Raw genomic sequence first — 22,739 nt, forward strand, 5'->3', positions numbered from 1 at the left:
ATTCCAGGCTTTCAATTAGCAATAGGACATCAGAGATTGCTGTAGGTGATTTGCATTGTAAGATGTAAATATCATTGTAGCCAAAAATGCTGTTTATTGATGTGTTTATAAGCACAGTTGCTTAAATTGCTTGCGATTTTGGAAAAATCTTGTTCTTGGATGCTTCAATCAAAAAGAGAGCAGAAAACAAAACAGAGCAAAGACTGAAGTTTTGACTTGTCACAGCTTCAGGATATGCAGGTGTCTGGATAGTGAAGCGAAGAATGACGTGGTGAATCTATGAAATACTTGAGCTTTCCCACCAAATTCTGCCCAAGCTAAGTTTCATAACTGTCTTGAAGCCGAACATATATAGAAAACATCCCTAGGCAGGCTCGCTTTCCTTCCTCTTTTATTACCATTAGAAATAATACAAAAGTATACAACTGCTTAGATATCTTATTCCTTATTAGTCTTGCAATTTCCAGGGGCAAAGGAAATAGATATGAGCACAATAGTGTTGTAATTTTCTTCTTCAAGGCTGTAATCAAGAATCTCTCAGACTCTGTGCAACTTCATGCAAAAAAAAAACTACTGTCAGTCCCTGTAGAAACAGGTTGTGCAAAAGTATAAAGGTATAGATTTTGAAAATACTTTTCTTATTAACTTCCATGAAAAGAATGAACTCAACAATGAACTGGCCCTATTAACAAGTGTTGTCTGGGTCTACTTAGGAATGAGCCTCAACCTTATCTCAAGGTTTTTAATTCACATTTTTATGTCTGAAGACCAGCCTTGATTATGCATCTTTCCCCTGGAGGAGGAACATTTTAGAAAAAGGTAATTAATTGAAATGTTATTTTTTTCAACTACAGTTTCAAAAATTAATTTTCATGTTTAACACAGGCCCCATATTTTGAGTCAATAACACATAGACCATCCTAGTGCCATAAATGTTTGGGCTTAAGGGTTGAGAGTGACAGACTTGGTAGGGAAGTCAGAAAGTTCTGAAAGATAGACAGTGTTGGTTTAAAACCTCTCACAGAATTTGCTGCCAAAAACTAAAACCTTTCTTATTAAATAGTCACTGACATGCAAATTGAACTCTGAGACAAAATCAAGGCAGCTGAAAAGAATGGACTCCATTTGGTTGATGTTTTATTTCATGGTGGTAGGAACACAAGACAAAGGTCATAAAGTTAGTAATGTTCAGGTCATGCCACTCTTACTTGGTGCACTGCCCTTTGAGGAGGTTTGCGCAGTCAGACAGTAGTTTACATAGGCCAGACATGGAGGATAATCCACATGTAGACATAAATAAGAAACACAAAATAGATTCAAAAAACAGTAAATAGAAGATTTTTTGTAAAAAGCCAGAGGGGGTAGTTGCCGAGGCCCCTGGGATTTTTTGTTTATAGCATTATTACTAATATACTTGTCATTATTATTATGTATTACTCATTTACATTATGGGCACGAGGCTAATACACTGGTTAAAGTAAGGAAACAGTTATATGGATGATGTTTTTGTCACCTGCTCAACAGTTGAGGTGACTGGTTTTTAAGGCAATTCATAGTTTCCATCAAAACCATAGACTGCAAGTGTCTTTACTGTTCTTGAGTCTATGTAAATACACAGGACGGTCTCCTGTATTGAGGTGTACCTCCTGAAATGATCAAATTCAAAGAACAGTATAGCAAAAAGCCATCAATCTATGGTTAACAGAGTCAGTGCTGGAATTTAAATGTGTCTTGGGACACCAGAAAAGGGATTCCTGGTCTGGTGTGGACACTCAGAGCTTGATTATACACAACACAATTATAGCTCAAGGGCTATCCCTCCCCCATTGTACATAGGTATATCATTATGTGGGTGAACAGACAAGTCAGACATGTATCCAGTGTATATTACTAAAAAACATAAACCTCCACAGATCACACATTTCCAAAATTATTATACTTAAAAATTGCAGGGCTGTACAAAAAAAAAGTTGCTTGATGATGATTTAAGAAGGCAAACAGAATTAAGAACTTAAGAATGAAACAAACCAAACCACTGACACTCAACCACAAACAGGCATGACTTTGGCTTTGAATATTGCCAAGGCTCTCATATCAAAATGAGTATGTAAGTCAGTCAACAGAGCTCATTGTGTTTCAGCAAAGACGACTTCATGTTGCATCAGTTCACGCAATGTTACCAACTTTGAACTAGTAATACAAATTCATGCGTTGCTATGTTAATTTGCAAGTACTGTAGGATTATGCATGTCTTCCCACTTCTGTGGCTGTTATGGCTTCAACAGGTCACAACATCACAGTCTCTCTTGCTCAACAGCCAAAAAAAAAAAAAAAAAAAAAATCCTCCAAGAATGCTACTAAATCAAATACAAAAAGAAATTAAATCTTATGTAGAGTTTTTTGAAGGTTTTGTGTTCATGTTGACTGTTGTTTGACAGTACATCCCCAGGACTAGTAGCTCTTCCTTTGATAAGAGCTATTTCTTGCTTCCTTTCAGTCTGTCCATTTCTTCAGTCTCCTTAAGGTCAGATATGGTAACAACTCTTCCCTTTCTGCACCATTCAAGGTCCCGTAAAACTAATGGCTCCCAGAAAAAAAAAAAAAAAAAGAAAGAATGGACAGGGAATGGACAAGCGTAAAATTTTGATCTCTGCAGTTTGATGAAATAACAAAATAGAATAGGAACCTTGTTGTAGTCAATGCAAAAAAACAAAACAGTGAAATTTTTCAAATTTGACAGTCTTTTTAATAAAATGGCAACAAAAGGAAACAAATAAAATCCAGATTCAAACCAACACTGCAGAAGTGCATGCATTTATAGTGGTCATCATTAGATCATTTGCTGATTGTAAAATAGAACGCACAATAGTACATGAGAAGCATAATTCTCCAAAGAGAACCCATCTTACATATTCACAGTCTCAGGTATTATTTATATACTCTATATATAAAACATTTATTCATGTCTATGATTCATGTCTTGACTTGTGACTAATGATATGCGTGTCACAGTGGAACGCAGTGCTCTCTCCGTCGATTTGGGTTGCAATGGTAGTGAGTCATATTTCAAAACTAAAGGCTCTGATGGGATTCAGATCGAGTGGAGAGTTTTTATTTCTCTTTTTTTTGTGAGTGAGATGGGGGTTGATCAAGTGGTTTTGCCTGTATTTTCTCACTGTAGCAGCTGGACTGATATCTGTAAAGTCCCATTAGGAAAATACACTGGGCTATCAGGCCTGAATATAGAGTTTCTAGGCTGTAGACACCAGCTGGCTGCAGCGTCAAAGAGCTACACACACCAGCTACACTGTACACTGCACCCAGCTCTCAAGGGGGAATGTATGTCGATATACATCATGTATAGGCCATGCTTGGGGAATGTGGACGGTAGATATGGCACCAAGACAAGGCAATAACCAGAGATCCTCAGCGAAGTCCACCATTGTTCAAGTAATGAACGAGGAAATGGAGCAGGCTTTTTTTCTAAGTTGGCATTTGTTTTAAAACAACAAAACTGTCAAGAATAAAATATCTCTTTTTCACAGAGAAGCCTGCTGTTTGTAAAAGATGAAAAGCCAGGGCAGTGAAAATAAAGTAAGTGTGTGCTGTGAATGGAGGTATAGGTAAAAAAAAAAAAAGAACAAAATATATAAAACTAAAATTAAAACAACATATTCATTTTCTTTTCATATCAAAAGCAATGAAAAGTATACAAAAATAGAAAATAATTACAGCAGGAGACACGGGCGCTATGAAGGGAGCGGGTGGGATGGTTTCTTGTTTCTGCGTTTCTCTCTCGTTTTGTCTTTGCCAGGCTATTTGGCGACAGAGCATTGTAATATTTTAGGGCTGTTTAAGGCGTCCTCCACCAGGTGGAGCTCCACGCCATCCACCACCGCGTCCTTGATGCAGCCAACAAAGCCGGTGCTGTAGGCCTTAGGCAACCGACGGGCCACTGCTAGCTCCTCCAGACCACCTGAGGGGAGACGGAGTTGGGGGTTAATATGATGATGAATAAGCTGCTGTACACAAACAGCCACATTAAGGAACAACTGAAGTGAGTATATGAGAGTAATTACTCCAAGTAGAAGCAAGCTAAACACTCAACCCCCTGAAGAAGCAACTATTTTTGTGTTTTTTAAAGGGATACGCCAGTTATTTAGCACAGCACAGGTCAAACACTGATTCCTAGGTTTCCAGTAGCATTGTTTCATTAGGTTTTCTCTGAAACACCTTTTAAAACTCTCTTCAACTTTCAGAAAATGAAATGATGAATACACAAGATCCTCATTACATTTGTTTTTATCTTTAGTGCTAGTTGCTCATTGGTGTACCCTGAGCTCCCAACAGTATATTCAGAACTGTGATAGCTTTTCCCAAACGTTTGTCCTCTTTGACTAACATAACATAAATAATCTTCTGTGTATTTGAGCTGTCAAATAATTTAGAGCCAGTTCAGAAATGTTATAAGGCCACTTAACCTAACTTGAAACTATGATCTATCAAAGAAATAGTTCCACCATTTCTGCAAAAAGATTATTTTTTATTCCAATGTTTAAATTCTGTGAGAAGCAAAACCATAAATAATTCACCTTCATTGTAGTGGGGTTGAGGCCAAAACTAGATGTCTAAACACCACAAGGCTTAAATAAGATAATATGTGTAACTATTTGACGAACTGACACTTTAAAGCATCTGTGAACAGAACGCAAGTTCATTTGTGCTCTTATCCATCAGTCACATAAAGTATAAAAATGGACATTAATTATTACAAAACTAGCATGAATTTTCAATGTTTCAGCACCTCGTGCTTTTCATTTTACTTTTTCCATTCCTTTTTCATTTTTCTAGCGCTTACAGTTTTGTTTCAAATTATCCAAACTTCTTTCATTTTCTTTTTTAACAGTCTCCTTACTTGGAGAACTGATGACCTAATTGCAGGCTGGCTCCTTTTGATTCTTGATAGTGTTTTGAGCTACTCTCTTGAGCCAGTAAACCCAAAGTAGTCATTAGTATCTTTCTCAATAAATCATCTTAAAAAGTCTTTATTCTGAATTTCATGAGCGGTTCTTATGGAGAGACAGGCTGGCCTGATTTTCTGATGTTTTACGTGCTGCCATCCCTGCTCTCCTGCTCCTTCTCCTCTGTGTTTCACACAGCCCCACTGTATCCTCTGTCTTTCTTCTCTTATATCAGTCCAACTCCTTTTTCCTTCGTATTACTCATTGCCTCTTCCATGTTTTCTCTTTTTTAATCTGTCAGTGTGAGAGTTCATATCCCCCTCAAGTGCTTAACATCCCCTACCCTTGCCCCTTTTAATCGGATTGCGTGCCTCCGAAGTGTGGATCGACAGGGCTAATTTCATGCGAGTTACAGATGAATTAATGATGAACAGTGAAAATGGGATTTAAAAAGGAGAAGGGCTCTTGATGGGAAGGCTGTGTGAAGATTATATATTTTTGCTGCAGGGCTCGCTCAGCACCTGTTCAACTGCTGGTCCCTGTGTGTATGCATGTGTGTTTTTGTATACGTGTACTGTACCTGAGTGCACGACTGCACCTTTACATGTGCCGTGTCACTCAAATGTCACTTAGGCTGCTTTTCCTCTCAAACCTGCCTCTTTGCCACCATGCGCTTTGCATTTTAAAGAATAGTCTGACTTTATTTCATTGCGAGTCTTCTATGCAATTTCCTCAGAATGTTCAATCCCGCTGTGCCGTGTGTGTTCTTTCAAAAGCGATTTCTCTGAGTCAAGTTCAGGCCAAATTGAACTTGAGGTAGATAACTGGCTGACTTTGGTCATTTTCAATTCAGGAGAGCAGACAACTTTTGAGTTTGTTAGATAGCCTTTCATTTCTGAACTCAACACCTGAATAGGCCTGAACATTTTTTTTTTGCCCAAACTGCAATCTTTTCTCCCTGCCAGAGACTTTGCTTATCCTCTGCAATGCCAATGAGTTCATTGCTCATTTTTGCCAACCTTTTACCAGTTACTAGGATGAAAAAGTACTACAGACATGTCATTTGTAGACACCTTTTCAAGTCTGAATGGCGGTTTTCTTTTCTTTTTTTAACATTTGTGGGCACCTACCCAACCAGAGCGCTCCGTCTGTGTCCAGCTGTGTTGCTGCCAAAGGCGATGACCCTGTTACTGGTGCCTCATTTCCAACCTGTAGAGAGCCATCTCTGAGTGCTCTGAGGAGGAGAAAGAAGAGAAGGAGATGCAGCTGTAAGTTGGTCTCATGCACACACGTCAGACTAAATAGCTGTAAATTCCACTTTCATTTAATCTGATGCATCAAGACTCCATTTGTTTGCTGCCAGCACACTAAACATTAACATAACCACCTTTGCCAATCATCATTCGAAATGTGCCTGTATACTAGCTAACTGATGCTGTTACAGCACCATCTATTTCAGGTGGCGTTATGCTGCACATTAGCACACACTTCAGCACATGACAGGGCTAATTTGAACCTACTAAAGTGGGGTTCCAACAGAGAGAGTGTCATTAAAGGCAAGCTGCAAACATGGATAGCCATGTAACTATATGACCTGTATGCGACATGCTGAGATTTGCATCATCAACATCCAACTGATGTAATATTCAGCAACTCATGTGGTCTCAGCAAGCCCAAGATGAAATTTGTCCAAGTCCTTGTTTGAAATTGATGCAGCACCTTTGATAGAATGATTGATTAGTCTTGCCTTACACGATGAAAACAACAAACAGTACTTATTCCCCATACTTCCATTCACTTCCATGCTGAAATCCAGTGTTCAGCTGTGATAAAACTGATCCCATGGAAGGTTGATATGTGGGTCATTTTTTAAGTTCAAGCTGTTTATTTATTGCTAAATACTCTTGTTGTACTCTGTACAACAACGCAGGAGTACAAGTAGATAGAAGATGGATTCCTAAAGCATAACATGTCAACTGATATTGACATAAGACATGATCATAACATAACTGTGAGGAAAACAGGGCCCTTGTTTTGGAATTTAATTTTAAGGCCTAATTATTTCAGCTGGTACTGTGCTTACATCCATATTTCTAAATTAATTTGTATTGAATAGAATTACTGCAGTAAAGTATTTTAGTCTTTTATTTTACCTGTTTTTAAAATCTCAATTTATTCTAGATTCACTTTCACCTTTGTGTTTTTAAATTTCATTCTTTGCCTTATACTGTAAATACAGGTATTTTTTGACTTGGCTCAGCTTTCCAAGAGACAGCTATCATGCCACAGTGACTAGGGTTACATACATTCATGTACGTCCATATATATAAGGCTTTAATGTATGTAACCAGTTTAGCTCTCTATATATAACGTTTGTGTTAATATACAGTACACAACATGTTCTTCCTTTTTGAAAATTCATTTCATGTGTTTAAGCAAGTCAATGTGCCATGTGCCAGGCATGAAAATAACCATAATGTGACACTAATCAGTGATTTAGTGCAAGGGATCACTGTGTAACAGAAGATTCATGCAAGAGATCACACAGCTTGCAGCCACACAAATACAATACGGATTAAGTCTAATCCTGGTCTGACTATAAAAGCTTTCACTCCTGATTCCTGGCTACCTGCCACCGCTCCTTCTTACCTGCTGGCTTTGATGCGTATCCAGCGGTTGGTGTCGACACGCACCGAGGAGCGCAGAACGACAGGCTTGGATCCTAAGTCATATGTCATCTGGATGTGTCCATCCACGATGGCCAAGGCGATGTAGTCCGAGCGTTCCACTCCCTTCCCGCTCCACAGCACCAGGCCCTGGGTCGCCTCTGTCCTGATGCTCAGCTCAAATTTATTCACCAGCAGAGCCTTCTCACTGGGAGATCAGAAAACACATTCGTTAGCTGGCTGTCTAATTCATCATAAAGAGTTTTAATTTTCAACGTAGCTGACCCCGATCTGTTGGTGCTTGTGTCATTTATAGTTGTAAAGCAAGGGAACATTGTTGTCTCAAGGGAACATTACCCATGAGTCAATCGAGACATGTGGTTCAATCCAGGGCTGCCAAGTCTCATGTATTCAAATACAGCCAGGTCACACGCTCTCACGCACGCTGCCGCTACAGAAAGCAAATCAAGTGCCGCAAATTCTTTGACGCAAGGTGACGTAGTAATTATGCACCACAGACGTTGACTGGACCAATTGATTTTGTCTCCCTCCACTTCTACCCTCATCTGAGACGGTATCTTCCAGCTTGTGACTGGCTGAACACACCTGATCCAGGTAATCAGCAGTGGGTAGGGCACGGAGAGTTGGAAAACAAGCAGGACATGGCCTTTAAGGACTGGAGTTGGAAACCGTGAATTTACATGATGGGGGACTTGGCTCTGGTCCATACAGTGTGACAGTGTAAACAGGTTTCAGTTCTAAATACATTTATAGAAATAATTATTTTTTTTTAATTGTCAGTTTTTTCAGATTTGCTAATTGTTTTCATATCTACTTCAGGTCTATGTAAAATGTGTTTTTTAGTTGCTAAAAATATCTATGTGTTAGTGCCATAACTCCGAAACCAAAATGCATAATCTCACTCTGAACCTTTGGTGAAACTTGGCAGCCCTGTGATTCTGTTCACTAGCACATTTAGACTGAAAGCTTTGTAGCGAGGGCTCTACAGCCTCATAATAATAGGCAGTGATTACAGTGATTTTTCAGGGGAATCAGGATGTGTTTAGGAGTAGCAGGGGGCTGTTTTGCTATTACCTTTCTTACATCCTATTGCTGCTTAGTGCTTCATGTGTTTATGTGTGTGTGTGTGTGTGTGTGTGTGAGAGAGAGAGAGAGACAATGTGTGTTTTTTTGTGCTGTTTGATATTCAGCTGCAGGGGTGTTCGGGATTGAGACGTGCGAATTCTACATATCCTTAAGAAACACTGTATGTTACTTATTCTGATATATGAGAAAAATAAATGTTGTCATGTCCTTGTACTATATGTTTGCACACAAACATCATCATGCAAACACACTCCCTCTGTTTCTCTTTGAGTCCAGCAGAGGTTCAGTAGAATCATGCCTTCAATTTGTGTGTGTTTGTGTGTTTACAAGTGTGTGTTATCAATCAGCATATATGCAAAGAGATCTACTTCCACTTTCTTTAAAGGGTATTTCAACACAAAGAAAGACACAGACAAGGTGAGGATACATATGACAAAGAACAAATGACACATGGATTTAAAGAAAATGGCAGCACAGAGCTGGAGATAAAGATTAGACAAGACAGACAACAAGACAAAGGACTGAAAGCATAGCAAACAGAGAGGCTCATGGGAGTATAAACAGGACATGAAATGAGGGAGGAAACAGAAAGTTTGGCAATTTTTTTTCTTTAACAGCAGTAGGTTTTCTTCTCATTTTCTATGAGCATTATCTCATCAATGACAAGTGAGAATATTAAAAGAAGCAATGGGACGCTATTTAACTTTATTAGCTGCTTGCCTAAGCAAGCAAACTTTGACAGCTCAGGCCAACAATAATTTTGTTTCACCTCAGCGGAAAGGGGGAAAGAATCCAGATTCAAATTTGATTTTCTCCTTAAAAAACATGCTTAAGCTGAAAATGTCACCTTGATTAACTGAATCCACTGAGGTAAACAGGAACAAAATAAGTGCATCATATTTGCTTTTTTCTCCATAGAGAAAAAACACAAATACAGCTCATACTGCTCAGTGAACCCTCTCCTGGCAAACCCTCAAAGAGCTTACAGGGCCAATAAATCTCCATTGGAGCCACTTGTCAGTGATAAGGTCAAGGTTATAAAAAGTGTTTAATATATCATGAATAAAACAACTCTTGAGCACAGCATTCTAAATCTTATATACACCACTGACTTCTTAGATTTCTGGTGTTGTTTCTTTTGTAAATGGAGGGATTTTATCTACTTCTTACATGTATTCAAATTCTCTGAAGGTTTCTCTCTGAAGTGCTGGCTTCCATTTCAGCTCTAGGTGGCAGTAGTGGTTAGAATAATAAAAACTCATCAGCTCCTGCAAAGAGGCTGCAGCTCTGGTTGGTTTTGTGCTGTTATCAGAACTCTTAACTTCAGAATTTTTGAAGCATATACAGAGGCTCTTTGTGATTCTCAATAATGGAAACAACGTTGTCTATGTAGATGAGGATTTAGCCCTGTGAGGGCTCAGGAAGGGGTGTCTGAAGAGAAGGGCAGAATGAGGAGAGGAGAGGAGAGGCGAGCAGACTGCACCAAAGTCTAAAAGCATCAAGGGACTCACCTCTGGTCAGATGGGTTCTCCAGAGACTCAGGACTTAAGGGAGCAGGGGAGAAAGTCAACGGCATGCAGTGTAAGTGCAAGAGGCCAGAGGGAAAGAAGGAAGGAGGGGAAAGAAGAAGGGAGGAAGGGAGGATCTTGTGAGCCCACTGGGTGACTCACAGAAATCAAGTTTAAGCATAACTTATCTGCTCTGCTACAGTATAAACCATGTCAAGCGTCGGTAACAACAGCTGCGTGATCATAGGAAGTGTGTAGCTTAGACCTGATCACACCACAACCACCACATCACAAGGATGTTCTCACGGGACACACTTAGGCCAAGATGGAGGACTAATGCACCAAAATCATCAAGAAATCATCAAGATTAAATACAATCATGGTCAGTGTCCACACCAGTATTAAAGGCTACCTCAGGTCAGCATCCAATTATTGACCAACTCCTTTATATTTATGGTGCTGTGCTGTAGTGTGCAGTGGCAATTACCTTCTGTCTAGAAATGAAAGCAAAAAATGCTAATTGTGAAAAACTGGGGTCAACTGACATATCATTTGAGAGTCATGGCCAGATATGATTTGTCACTGAAATAATGGGACTTCAACAAATCGACCTGAGCTTTCAGATACAGGTAAAGAGGTGAAGGAGGACTGATCAAAGGGTGCTGTAAATAGCAACAGAAACATTAACCCAAGGTGAGCATTTGACATTTTGGCTTTACCCAGCTATTAATGGCCTCTTGAGAAATATATTCATTTTCTTTACAAAATCAAATTATGCTAAATTGATTGGTACATTCTGTGGCAGGGCTCTGGTTTGCTTGGATTCACACTCACTGTGGCTCTTAGCAAATGTGACATTCATTAAACTTTTGACAGTCTGACTCCAAGGACCACTGTCCCCTCCTGCTAAGTGAGATTGATGTCCATGGCTACACACTGCAGAGAGATCTCAATTGGAGGTCTAATCTACAAAGGGAGACAAATCTCTGATTAACATGTCACTGCCTCTCTGTATGGCCGACTCTATAATTATTCACAATTACAGTTAAAGATCTGGCAAAAATGAGATGACAGAAGCCCTGGCTTAATTTGAGCTGCTCCACTGTTTCATGGTATATTTTTACTAGTAACTTACCAAGTCAGTGAGCAGGAAGAAATAACCTTAATAAGTAAGTCTTGAGCGAGGGCTTTCCCAGGTAGAAACTCCTCAAGTACGAGGAATTAGGTCATTGGATATTTAGTACCTCTTGCAGTTTTCAAGGGGTTGTTTCCCACATAGCAGATTATGCCGTACAGCATATAGTGCATGACAATTCATTTTGTTTACAAACTACTTACAATCATGCATAAAGTATTGCACATTCTCACAACAGCAATGCATTTTCCCTGGGAGGGGGGTGGGGTTGTAGCACAATGCTTATCATGCACTCATTCATGCTTCTCTTTGCACTGGAAAAAAAGAGAGGCTCTATTGAAACCTTCAAATAATGAAATCTATCAAATGAAATTATGAATATGGAGCTGGAATATCACATTTGACTTCAATAGTAAAGATGGTTTCTGTGTGGAAATTATGTAAAAAAACTGAATGTACATTTATCTCTTCAATTGGGTTAATGGATTCATTGTTGTTGTTAGTTGGGCTTGATTTAAAGCTGGGCTAATACCCAGTTACAATGTCTACTTACTCTGGGATCTCATTGGTCAGTTGGCTAGAGTAAAAAGGAAAGACAGTGAAGGACATTTATAAGAGACAAGACGTGTGGACAACGACAAGGGAAGTCAGACTGAAAGAAAGGAGAAGCAACTGGAGTGCTAAGATCAGGGACAGCGATGCACATAAAGGCACACACATATCTGACAGAGTTATCAAGCCAGTTGTTTCTGAGTGAGTGTGAGTTGCATGTTTCCATGGCTGTGATGATCTGCAGGCTGTGGCCTGGTTTTCACACCACTGTGTTTGTGTGAGAAGCTGTGAGACATCGAGATATAGAGCCGGATGCTTGATGTCTTTTCAGGTTCATCACATAAACATTTTTGTTTATGCCAACCTGGAGGCACATTCTTGCCAACCTTATAGATGGATGGAAGAGGAAAAATGTCTCATCAACTGCCTAAAGGGATATTTGTTTTTTTGTTTTTTTCCCTTTACATCCATTCCAGAATCCGTTTTACACTAAAGTCATCAGTTCTTTCCCTTCACAGGGTGCTAAAAATTGCTGGCGACATGTCTTCGGGTGCCAGTTTTATGGAGAACAGTCCTTCAAAATATGATAAAAAGTTGAATCATGCATGTGTGCTTACTGTCCAGTGTTGGTGTGAACAAACTGGCTGACGACAGAGCGAACTGAGCATGCTCAGGGCAAAACTGTGATTATTAACCATCACGCTAATATGTGAAATCCTCTCAAAAGTGGAGCAGAACTGTCATAGACAGGCGGGATAAGCTGTTAGCCAAAATCCTAGTTCACTCTGCAGCCCTAGGACTGATGGTATCATCAACACAGTCATCACAGCCTATCAAAGGCTAACAATAGGAGAGATGGACAGATACGGGGGTTATTTGGCTAATAGCCATTACAATGAAGAAGCTGGATGAAGCTGAATAGATGAAGATGTTCCTCTTGTCCTCTTTCTTACCTCTTTGTAACAGCATTGTGGTACTCAATGAATGTCCGTCCATCAAAAGCAACGGCCTCTGTCTCTCCAGCAGATTTCTCATAGATGGCTGTGAGAGTGGGAGAGAGAGGGATGACATCACACCAATCAATGAGACAGAGGCTTCAGTGACCAGAGCTGAAGGCAATGAAAATTGAGCAAATGGGGCAGGGGGAGTGTTGGTGCGTTGATAGTTTTAATTAACATGAAAGGGACAACCGGCCACATGCACAAGGTTAATGGGGAAAGCTTTGCCTGAGTATTTAAGATAGATTGAGCCTGTGAGTATATGTCTGAGAGAATGACATGAAGATGATGAAAGGGATGTGCAACTCATGAAAGAGCGTTTCATGAATATTTAAGTGACACCATTTTTATAATTTTCATAACTGCTGCTTTACTGTGAAATCAATACATAATAAGACCAATGTAAAACAGAGGTCACATGTCTAATTTCAACATTATGATGCATTTTTGTGTAGACGAGATACAATAAAAATAACTGTCTTAAAATCAGAACAAACGGTCTACTTCCAAGTTGTATTACATAAAGCATCACTGATTTCATCCCACTCATGCTACACTTTAAAAGCAGCCAAAATGCTGCCATGTATCCTTTTAAAGTAGAAACCAAATAACATCGGATAAGGGAACAGAACAATTTGTACAGTTACAATGATTCATGGTAATGGCACACTGCTGCAATAAGGTGATCTCAAGCCAGCAAGTATTGTTAGCCATTAGCTTACATGCAGCTTAAGCACGTTGATCATTACAAATATATCTGGGTAAGGAATTTGTCTAAACATGAAGATCTTATGCAGCTCAGTGATTTACAGTAAGATAAAGACAAATGTAATATGGCTGCAAGGGCAGACAATGAAGATAAAGATGAAGATGAAGCGATACTTACTGTTTTGGCAGTCTCCCCCTGAGAAACCACTGAGACAAACACACTCATAGGCGTCCAGCTGGGGGTTGCATCGCCCACCATTGAGGCAGGGATCCTGAGAACATGGGTGGTCTTGGAACATGGCTACGTTGCTGGAGCGCAGGGCATTCTCCTCTCTGAGGATGGGCGTACCCATCAGAATGATCTGGAAGCAAGAAACACAGGGTTAAAGTGGCATCCCACTATTTTTTGTACATACACATATACATCATTTCTATACAAGTTAATTATGTCTCACACAAAAGGACCCTGCTTGCATTATGGAAATACACTGTAAACGTTTTGGAGTCTGACCCATACTAGAGAATAAAGTTGGGATACCTCAATCTTTGACTACTCTAATTTTATTGTCTCCTGTGAGTCCTCCAAATTTTGTGCAACACTTAAACACCAGTGTCCCTTTAAAGTACCCAAAAACTTTTTCCAATAAATCAGTAAAAGATTATTCTTTAAATATGAATATTTATTATTAATTAGCAACAATCAAAAACAAAGTCTGTAAAAACATCAAGTTTAAGACTCAGTACTTAAGACTCAAAAAGCTAATCTGCCTCATCAGGGCTACTGGTGTAGTTTGATTAGATTTTATTGTGGCCTGGGAAAAACAACCCCACAGCTATAATCACATTTTGACTCAAATGGTGCTAATTCATGATTGGTTCACAGAAATATAGTGTGTGAGATTACAAAAAGGAAAACAATTTATTACAACAGATTCTCAGAACTACTGTGTACAGTGATATTGTATTGTATTTAATATGTTTTTTAATATGTTCTTCCTCTAAACATAAATTCCACACTGACACTGCAGGAAAATGCCTCAGGAAATTAGGAGTTGATACAACACACGTTAACCAGAACATCAAACTGAGAATACTTACTGTTTTCCTCATAATGAACTATTCCCTACAGACCAAGTAAAACAAATGCCACATTTAGCTTTTGATTTGCTAGAAACTGTCAAGGGAAAGTTTGCAGAGGAGAACTAATGACAACTTCGTGCAAACAGTAACATCCTGTCTTTGTTGTACTGAGTTATTTTTGGCACTTAGAGATGAGCTTTTTGCTGGAAAGTGGAGAAAAAACTGGAAGGCTGTCAGGGAATGATTTCAAAATAGCAAAACAGAGGGACCTCAGAATGTGCATTCTATTATTAGTGCATGCTAATCCAAATGAGCAGAGCCACTGCCCATCACTGTGAGCCTCTAACGGAAACTAGTGTGTGGTCTGTAGTATGACAGCTAGACAGATAATAACTTAACTACTCTATGTCTAACAGACCAAAGACACTGAACACTGAAATAACATACTGTAGAATCAATAAATGACACAATACTGTTTCAAGAAATTAGAGGCTTGTACACCTTTACCTTTTGGATAGTTCCCTTGAAGCCCTCTGTGAGTGCAGCGACTCTTGCAAGTCGACTGTAATCAGGAGCTCCGCCAACAAAAAGAGACTCTTTCAGGTTAAGATCAACATGCAGATTCTGATGAGAGAGGACACAGAGGTTTCCACTGGTGAGCTAGAGTTGTGCAAACTTGACAAACAGCTTCATATAGACACTGTTTATTTAAAAAAGCTTCATTCAATTTTTTTGTCTTTTATTTGCAATTTCTCATTGGGGTTTTCCATTCGGCAGCTAATGGTTTGGTTTTACTTTAGCCAGCGGAGTTATCTGTTTGTGTCCAGGGAATCTGAAATAAGTTTTATCCTTTTTAGTCGGGCAATAAAGAGTGTGATTAATATAGCACATTTGCAGAAATGGCACAGATTGTAGATTCTCCCATTAAAAAAAGGATTTATCCATATTGTAGCTGGCAGATGTGTTAACTGCATTTCCTCACCTTCCTTCCACAGCAATACACTTGATACATTACAACATAATTGATTTCTATGTCTCTGAGAGAGAGTGGTCAATTATCCTCTATCTGTGAGACATAAAAAGAGACCACAAAAGAAAATCAGGAGCAGGCTGGACTTGAGATATGGATGGTTCTTTACAGACATTTCTAATGAATAGCTGATTATAAGCACCGACCTTTCAAACGGTTGAGTGTGGCGACACATTAATTGCAATTCATTTGCGCAGCAGACAGCTATGAAATTCAATTCTTTCCACCAAACCTTTGGGACTATTGCTTTGCATTAGCAAGGTGCCACTTCTATCTTTTGCATGGAATAGCTGGCCCACTTCAGAAAGAAGCGATTAATGATCTTTATTTTATGTAGAGCAGTAATTGCCAGAGGGGTAAAGTGGAGTTAATTGCTGGAAAAATGATGGAAGGGGCCAAATAAACAGGCTTTGTGCAGGCAGGCTGGCAACAGTCCAGTTTTTATTTAGGATGGGATTTGGTGTGCAGGAGGCAGTCGTGCTTGGCTAAAGCCCCAGGCTGTGTCACTGCACCTTGAGCTGTGTCCAACAGAGACAGGGTGGGGACCTTGGCTGAAGCTGCTGGACCTAGTTGTGGCTGATGCCTCCAGGCTTAGCCAAAAGTTGTCAGCAACTGCAGAACTCAGGCTGTTCATGTAGACCTTACTGCTCTGCACACTTAATTCGCAGGTAAAAGTTTACTCATACTGCACATACTGTATTGAGCTTGCTCCAAGGCTTATGATTTTTGAGCTTGTTCAAGATCTTACACCTTTAAAATGTGGTGTTCACAATTTAAACACTCACAATCTATCCATAGTGACTTTTCTATGACTCTAAAGTGAAATTTCATGCAATGAAATGGCACATTGTGTTCTGGTTTGTCTCAAGCAGGAAACAATATGCACCTGGTGAAAGAAGACAGCTGGTTCCATGGAGTGATTCTTGCTCAGTGATGTTGAGCGAGTGTTGTTTGTGTTATGGGCAAGTGAGTGGGTGAAAGAGTGAGCTACTTTATGATATTATGGAGAATTGTTCCTGTTTGCAAAAGAAGCAAGAGCAGATGACAAAAGAACAGCCTGGCTTGGCTTGGCACCTCACCGTCTCCTACGGTATATTTCCTCCCCTTCGCGTTGCCTCCTCTGTCTTCACTCTCACTTTTCAGCCACACGGTACTGGCATGATATCCCCGCCTACACCAGACTAATGAAGACGTGTCTTTGTTGCTAAAAACAATGGCCATCACAAAGATGACTGTCTCCTTCTTCCCCTCCACCTACCCACCCCCTTCCACCCCCACAGCAGATGGACCGAGGTGAAAGCCAAACCGTGTTCTTTAAGAGCATCTCTACTTCAGTGCTGTGTGTATGCATGGGCTTATGAAATGGCAAAGTTTTTCTACAGAACTGGCACCTTTAAAGCTGCCCACAGCTCTGAAGAAGCAGGGTTTTCTGTGCTGTTGTGTATGGAGAAATGGGGGTGACAGTAGTGAATGACTCAAATGAAATATGGTCTAAGGTGTGACTGTGACTTGTCTCATTACCTTGCGTGATTTCTTATTTCCAGACAGCACATCATTGAGAAGAAAAGAAAATAGGGAGGAAGAAAGTTATTAGGGGAAGACTAGTAAGTGCCTGTGCACAGAAAAGCATGTGGAGCTACAGCAGGCAAGTGCAAAAGCCCACAAAGCACACACACACACACACACGCACGCACGCACGCACGCACGCACACACACACACACACACACACACACACACACACACACACACATCTAGCACCTTCATCTACATATACACACAAAATGGGCACATGTGTCAGAGCATTAAACATAGCTGCAGTGTAGCACAGACAAGTGAGATAAGTACACTAAATACACAAAATGTGAAGAACCCACATGCACCTTTGTACTAGATACTGTACATACAAGCCACATACAACCACAAAGCTGTAAGAGTGTGTGTCTACACGTGAGAGAGTGAATGCAAGACACAAATCTAGGAAGTCCAAGTAGGCTGTGACTAGACTGTGAATAGTTCAACTACAAAGTGATACCATTTAGTGACAGATGAAGTAGTTTTATTGCTTCTATCTGTATCAGTAATCTACAGTAGTATATGATTACTGTATTCTTTATTATGTATCTGATTCCAAATAGTAACTAATAACTAAACTTATAAGATAAATGTAGTGGATAAACATAGTGGAGATCAAGTATGGAGTAAATAAATACTCAAGTGAAGTACAGCACTTTCTGCAAACATCTCTTTGAAAGTATGTACTTCCTCATGTTGGCAGCTTGAGTCATCTTTGATATGATGAACACAGCATGCAATATGTCCTCATACACATGCATGTGTGCGACACCTTTGGACAGGATATGAGCTTCTCTGAGCAAAGCTTATTCTAACTTCCTCCTACTTCCCAAAGCAGGAGTAGGAGAGAATTAGCTGAGAGCCATACTCGATGAGGTCTCTGTGTTGAGCTCCATAACTAGTCTCATCTCATCCCTTGCTTCCCCCAACAGCCCCACCCACAACTATTCTTGCTTTCCCCTTGCTCCTCTCTCTTAATAAGATTTTCTGCCTGTGTTGCTGGAGTAAAACACTATTACCATACGGACCATGGAAAGCAGTGGGGGAAGGACAGAGCAGTGAGAGAAAAGTAAAATACAGAAGGACCATTGTGTCTTAGAAGAAGATGATGGATCTGACAAAGTGCATGTTCATAATCACAAATTACACTGTTTAATATAATTAAATGACCTAGAGGCTTTTCAAACTATTAGATCACCTTCATTTGGAAGCATTTACCTCTTTTATTGGTCTAGACATGGGGCTGAAGTTTCATTAAATTCATTTTGCTGCTGCTGCTATTAGCGTTAAATGCCTCCTCCTCCTCAAACACCACCTGTACATATAATATGTGTAAAATCTGCTTTCTAAATGCAACATCAAACAGTAAACTATAGTATGTCACTGAACTGGGAGAGTTTGTTGTTAAGTGAAATTACAGTACTTGTGAATATTCCTTGTGAAAGTGGCCCTCAACATCTGGAGCTCTCCCTCTTACCTTGATAGGCTGTTTGGAGATAGAGGCATATTTTCAACAAATCATGTTGATGAAAACACATGGTTTGAAGTGGTGTGGAAAACTTAAGCAAAGGGGAAAGTTTTCTGATTCAACTGTGCCCTAAGTGGGAAGCTGAATCGCCTTTGCAAGGGCATAGTGGAGCACTAAAGCCCAAGGTTGGATACAGAGAGCACGCAGATAAACAAATGCAGTAAATAAGACACAAACAAGGCAAAGCATAGCAGGAGCTATGGAGCAGGAGCATGTTAGCTCATTCGTTCTTACCGGTGCCTCTCCTCGGACAGGGTCCTTCTTATTCACCATGATTTCTCCTTTGCGGTTGGAGCGCTCCAGGTTGATGGTGTTCCACGCATTCAGCTTAATTACTTCTTTACTCCTGAATCACACACAGACATCACGTAAGTCATATATTAAGAAACAAAGGCTAAGTAAAAAAAAAGCAGTGTAGCTACAATATATTATGAGTTTAATTGAAAAAACCTCCTGTGGTCAGTATGTCCTGTGAACAAACATATAGCATCCCAAATATGTTTTCTGTGTTTTGTTCTAAAACAGTTCTAAAGTAGACAATTATAATTCTATATTTTGCTAACCTGATGGTAGCGGGTCCCTTGCCCAGGTCATAGCGGAACTCTAGGATCCCATCATTGAGGGACAGAGAGATAAAGTCCCCTTTTCCATCTGATTTTTGGCCATTGTAGAAGATCAATCCGTTGGTGTCGGTGGCCCATAGAACCACTGTCATGCTGAGCTTCTGACTGCAGTTACAGCACAAGCAAACCAGGTAAACACACTACAAAGTCAAAGATATCCTGATATACATATCTGTAATAGAATGAAGTACACTCATTACTTGCTTTTGGTGCAGTTCGTATGTGAAAACTGAGAAACTATGTGCTAAGGCCTAGATAGCATGTTATTTGTGCAATGCTCATTGTAAATTCTGCTTAAGCTTATAGAAGCCAGCTCTGCCTTAGGCACAGAACAAGCTCTGAAAACTGCATGAAATCCAGTGTTTACTAATACATTCTGTACAAGACTTGAGTGTGTGGATTTCAAGCAGAGACATGGGACTTACCGCAGATCATGCCCGTAGAGATGGAGCCCCTTCAGCTCCAGGTAAGAGTCTCCATTGAACAGTGGCATGTAAGCCCCTCTCCTCTCAGCCACTGAAAAAAACAGTGACTATATTCATCCTTATGTCCTGAATTTGTTGCTGACAGAATTAAAATTCAGGGTTAGTCAGTACATCTTTGAGGGACCTGTCAGCATTATGGAAAGAGATGGATTTGTGTTTTCATAGCCTTTGGGACTTTCCCTTAACAGAAATTTAAATAAAAACAAAAAAAATCAAAAAAGCTTTTGCCAGACTGATTACACAGTCCGCCACAATATAACAAAGAACCTTTGGAGACATGTAGAGTTTAACACCACAGCTGGGACCCATGAAATAATGCAGCCACTGTATTTTGGCAGGTCTTTTTACAAATTCATGTTTCTGCAATGGGTCTACGTCTGGCTGTCCCGTTTCTTGCTGTCTGGAGTGATTAGGACAGGCACTGTGCCATCCTTTAAACAAGTGGCTTGACATTAAAAATCATATGAATGTCACCCTGGGGTATGTGTTTATAGCGTTGTTTGCAAAAAAAGACATCGTTCAGACACATCATCCATGCACACATACACACGCACACAAACTAACACACATACCTATGTAGTCTGCAAGAAAGCTTTTAATTGTAATTGGCTGGGATTAGCAGAGTTGTCAGGATGGAGAAGGCAGACGGAGATGAGAAAGCTAATTAGCTATTGTGCAGAAGTCTGCTAATGATGATGGTATGCACCATGGAGGCGAGGGAAAAATAGTCTTGCACACAAAAAAAGGAATTATGCTTCTGTAGCAGTGACAGAGCTGCTCAGAAGGTATTTTTTATAAAGGAGTGTGGAGGGGGTTTCTCTGTTTCACCCTGTGCTCAAAAGTGTGATCAATAGGACACCAGAGGCTCAGGCACTGGAAAGAGCTGAATGGCCAGACCTACATGACTTTAAGGTAGGTGATGTTTTTACAGTTACCCTCTACTCAAACGAGAGATAAATAAACTCAAAAACAACACCTAGGGAGCTGCTGCATTAACCGCTGAGGTCGATGTAAGCTCTGAGGTAATTTTGCTTTTATATTTGAGCAACGGTACCTAATTAGTACTTGCTATGAAACCCAACAATATAAAATTAGGAAAGACAAGAACAAAGCACCTAAAATGAACATTTTGTTGGTTAAAAACTAGCTGCAATCAAAGCTCCTGGTCCTGCCTACAATCTATTAGCTCTTTAACAGAGTGGCCTGCAATATGAATTACAAATACTCTCTCTCACACAGTCCTCAGCTGTCCCCTGGCTTAATGTAGCTAAGATGTGGAATGAAAAACATTGTTGAAATTCAAACACTGCCCTGTAGTTTGTTTCTCAAGGACCAACAGAATGATCCTGTTTTCATCACTAAATTGTAATGATTTACACTATCACAGGGTAAAAGCGTTGAAGAAACTAGGCCAGTCAATACTATTGGAACACCCTTGAGAAAAATCCTTGATGCTAAATAGTAGAGCAGAAAGCTGCACTGACAAACCCCAGTGCAACTGAAACACAAACCACAGCTTATCCGAACATGTGCACACACTCAGGTACTGCACATACACTTCATATTATGACTAATTCACCTTCAAGCTTCTGATGAGTGGGCTCTAAGCTACCTGTCTTTTTACTGTGCTCAGTGCAGCCCTCAAAGGGTACGTCTGCCTGACTGCCGCCTTGTCTGTGAGCTGCTGTCTGAGGTTGACACTCTGCCTGACTGACACTCCCATTAATCACCACGGGCAGGGAGGACTGATGTGATTAGTCATCTCATTGATTCCTGCAAAAAAATAGCCTTTTGGAATGGGAGACACTCTCGCTCACACACTATTGATTTTGGTTCACCTCAATTTATTTTAATCACCTGATAACTGGGATTTGGACTTTGGAAGGAGGTTATTCCGATCTGTTTTTTCTAAATTCCCATAAGGAATAGAGGGGTGAATGTTTCTATTTTCCTAAGAATTTGCATAATAACATATTCTCATTCATTCAGTTGCAAAAGTCAACTTCTTCAAACAGTTATGACAATATCTACAAATGCAGAGAGGGAAACAAATGGGAAGACTTCAGAATGTGACACTGCCAAAAGTGATGAGCTTCAAAAGCAGCCGAGCTGTGCACTGGTGCAGCCCAGTACTGTTATCTGGAACTAAGTAGCAACAAGCAGGTCTGAACACAATACCTATGTGGATGGGCAGGGAGAAAGTTTGTGGAGGAATGTTGTGGCTTTGCTGCCGCTTACCGACTAACAAGTGTAGTTGAATCAATGGGTGAATGGCCCAACAGGGCCAAACATTCACCTGAGTTTTGCAGTCCACCAAGTCATACATCACCTCATCTTACCCTGAAGGCACAAGATCCCCTCTTTCTGCATTTGATCTCCCCTTTCAATTCATGATGGATAAAAATGTCAGAGAAGGGAAAGAAAAGGAAAGAAAGAGAGGCTAAAACCGAAGAAGGTGCTATTCCTGCTGACTCCAGACCACACTTGTGATAAGCACAGAGGAAACAATTGAGACTTGAAGTGAAGAAGTCTCACCATGATATACAGTTTTAGTCACATTACCTTTCTCGCAGTGCCTCCCTTCACGGCCCATGGGACACTCGCATTTGTAGCCTCCCTCGGGTAGCACCTGGCACTGGGAGGATGGATGACACCTGTTTGGCTCACATGGGTCATGGATGTCAGCACAAGTTGGACCTGGACACACACATGCACATCCATCATGAGAAAACCACTAATGGAACCAGAAATTTCAAACTTTCTATTTTAGTCTATCTAAATTGGG

General features: G+C 40.1%; 1 protein-coding gene across 3 annotated transcripts in view; it reads right to left on the minus strand.

The window, feature by feature from the left end:
• Nucleotides 1-2,723: 2,723 nt before the first annotated feature.
• agrn (agrin) overlaps nucleotides 2,724-22,739 on the minus strand; it is a 215,912-nt gene continuing 195,896 nt past the window's right edge. For all 3 annotated transcript variants that reach the window (XM_026332448.1, XM_026332447.1, XM_026332449.1), the window contains 10 exons: nucleotides 22,517-22,651; nucleotides 19,895-19,985; nucleotides 19,410-19,574; nucleotides 19,081-19,192; nucleotides 15,223-15,339; nucleotides 13,814-13,997; nucleotides 12,883-12,970; nucleotides 7,611-7,835; nucleotides 6,092-6,195; nucleotides 2,724-3,976 (listed from right to left, as the gene is read on the minus strand). In XM_026332448.1, the coding sequence (XP_026188233.1) occupies nucleotides 3,816-3,976; nucleotides 6,092-6,195; nucleotides 7,611-7,835; nucleotides 12,883-12,970; nucleotides 13,814-13,997; nucleotides 15,223-15,339; nucleotides 19,081-19,192; nucleotides 19,410-19,574; nucleotides 19,895-19,985; nucleotides 22,517-22,651 (1,382 nt within the window). In that variant the 3' untranslated portion in view covers nucleotides 2,724-3,815. The remainder of the gene's footprint in view (nucleotides 3,977-6,091; nucleotides 6,196-7,610; nucleotides 7,836-12,882; nucleotides 12,971-13,813; nucleotides 13,998-15,222; nucleotides 15,340-19,080; nucleotides 19,193-19,409; nucleotides 19,575-19,894; nucleotides 19,986-22,516; nucleotides 22,652-22,739) is intronic.

Source organism: Mastacembelus armatus, chromosome 7 (genome assembly GCF_900324485.2).
Source record: "Mastacembelus armatus chromosome 7, fMasArm1.2, whole genome shotgun sequence".
Lineage (NCBI taxonomy): Eukaryota > Metazoa > Chordata > Actinopteri > Synbranchiformes > Mastacembelidae > Mastacembelus > Mastacembelus armatus.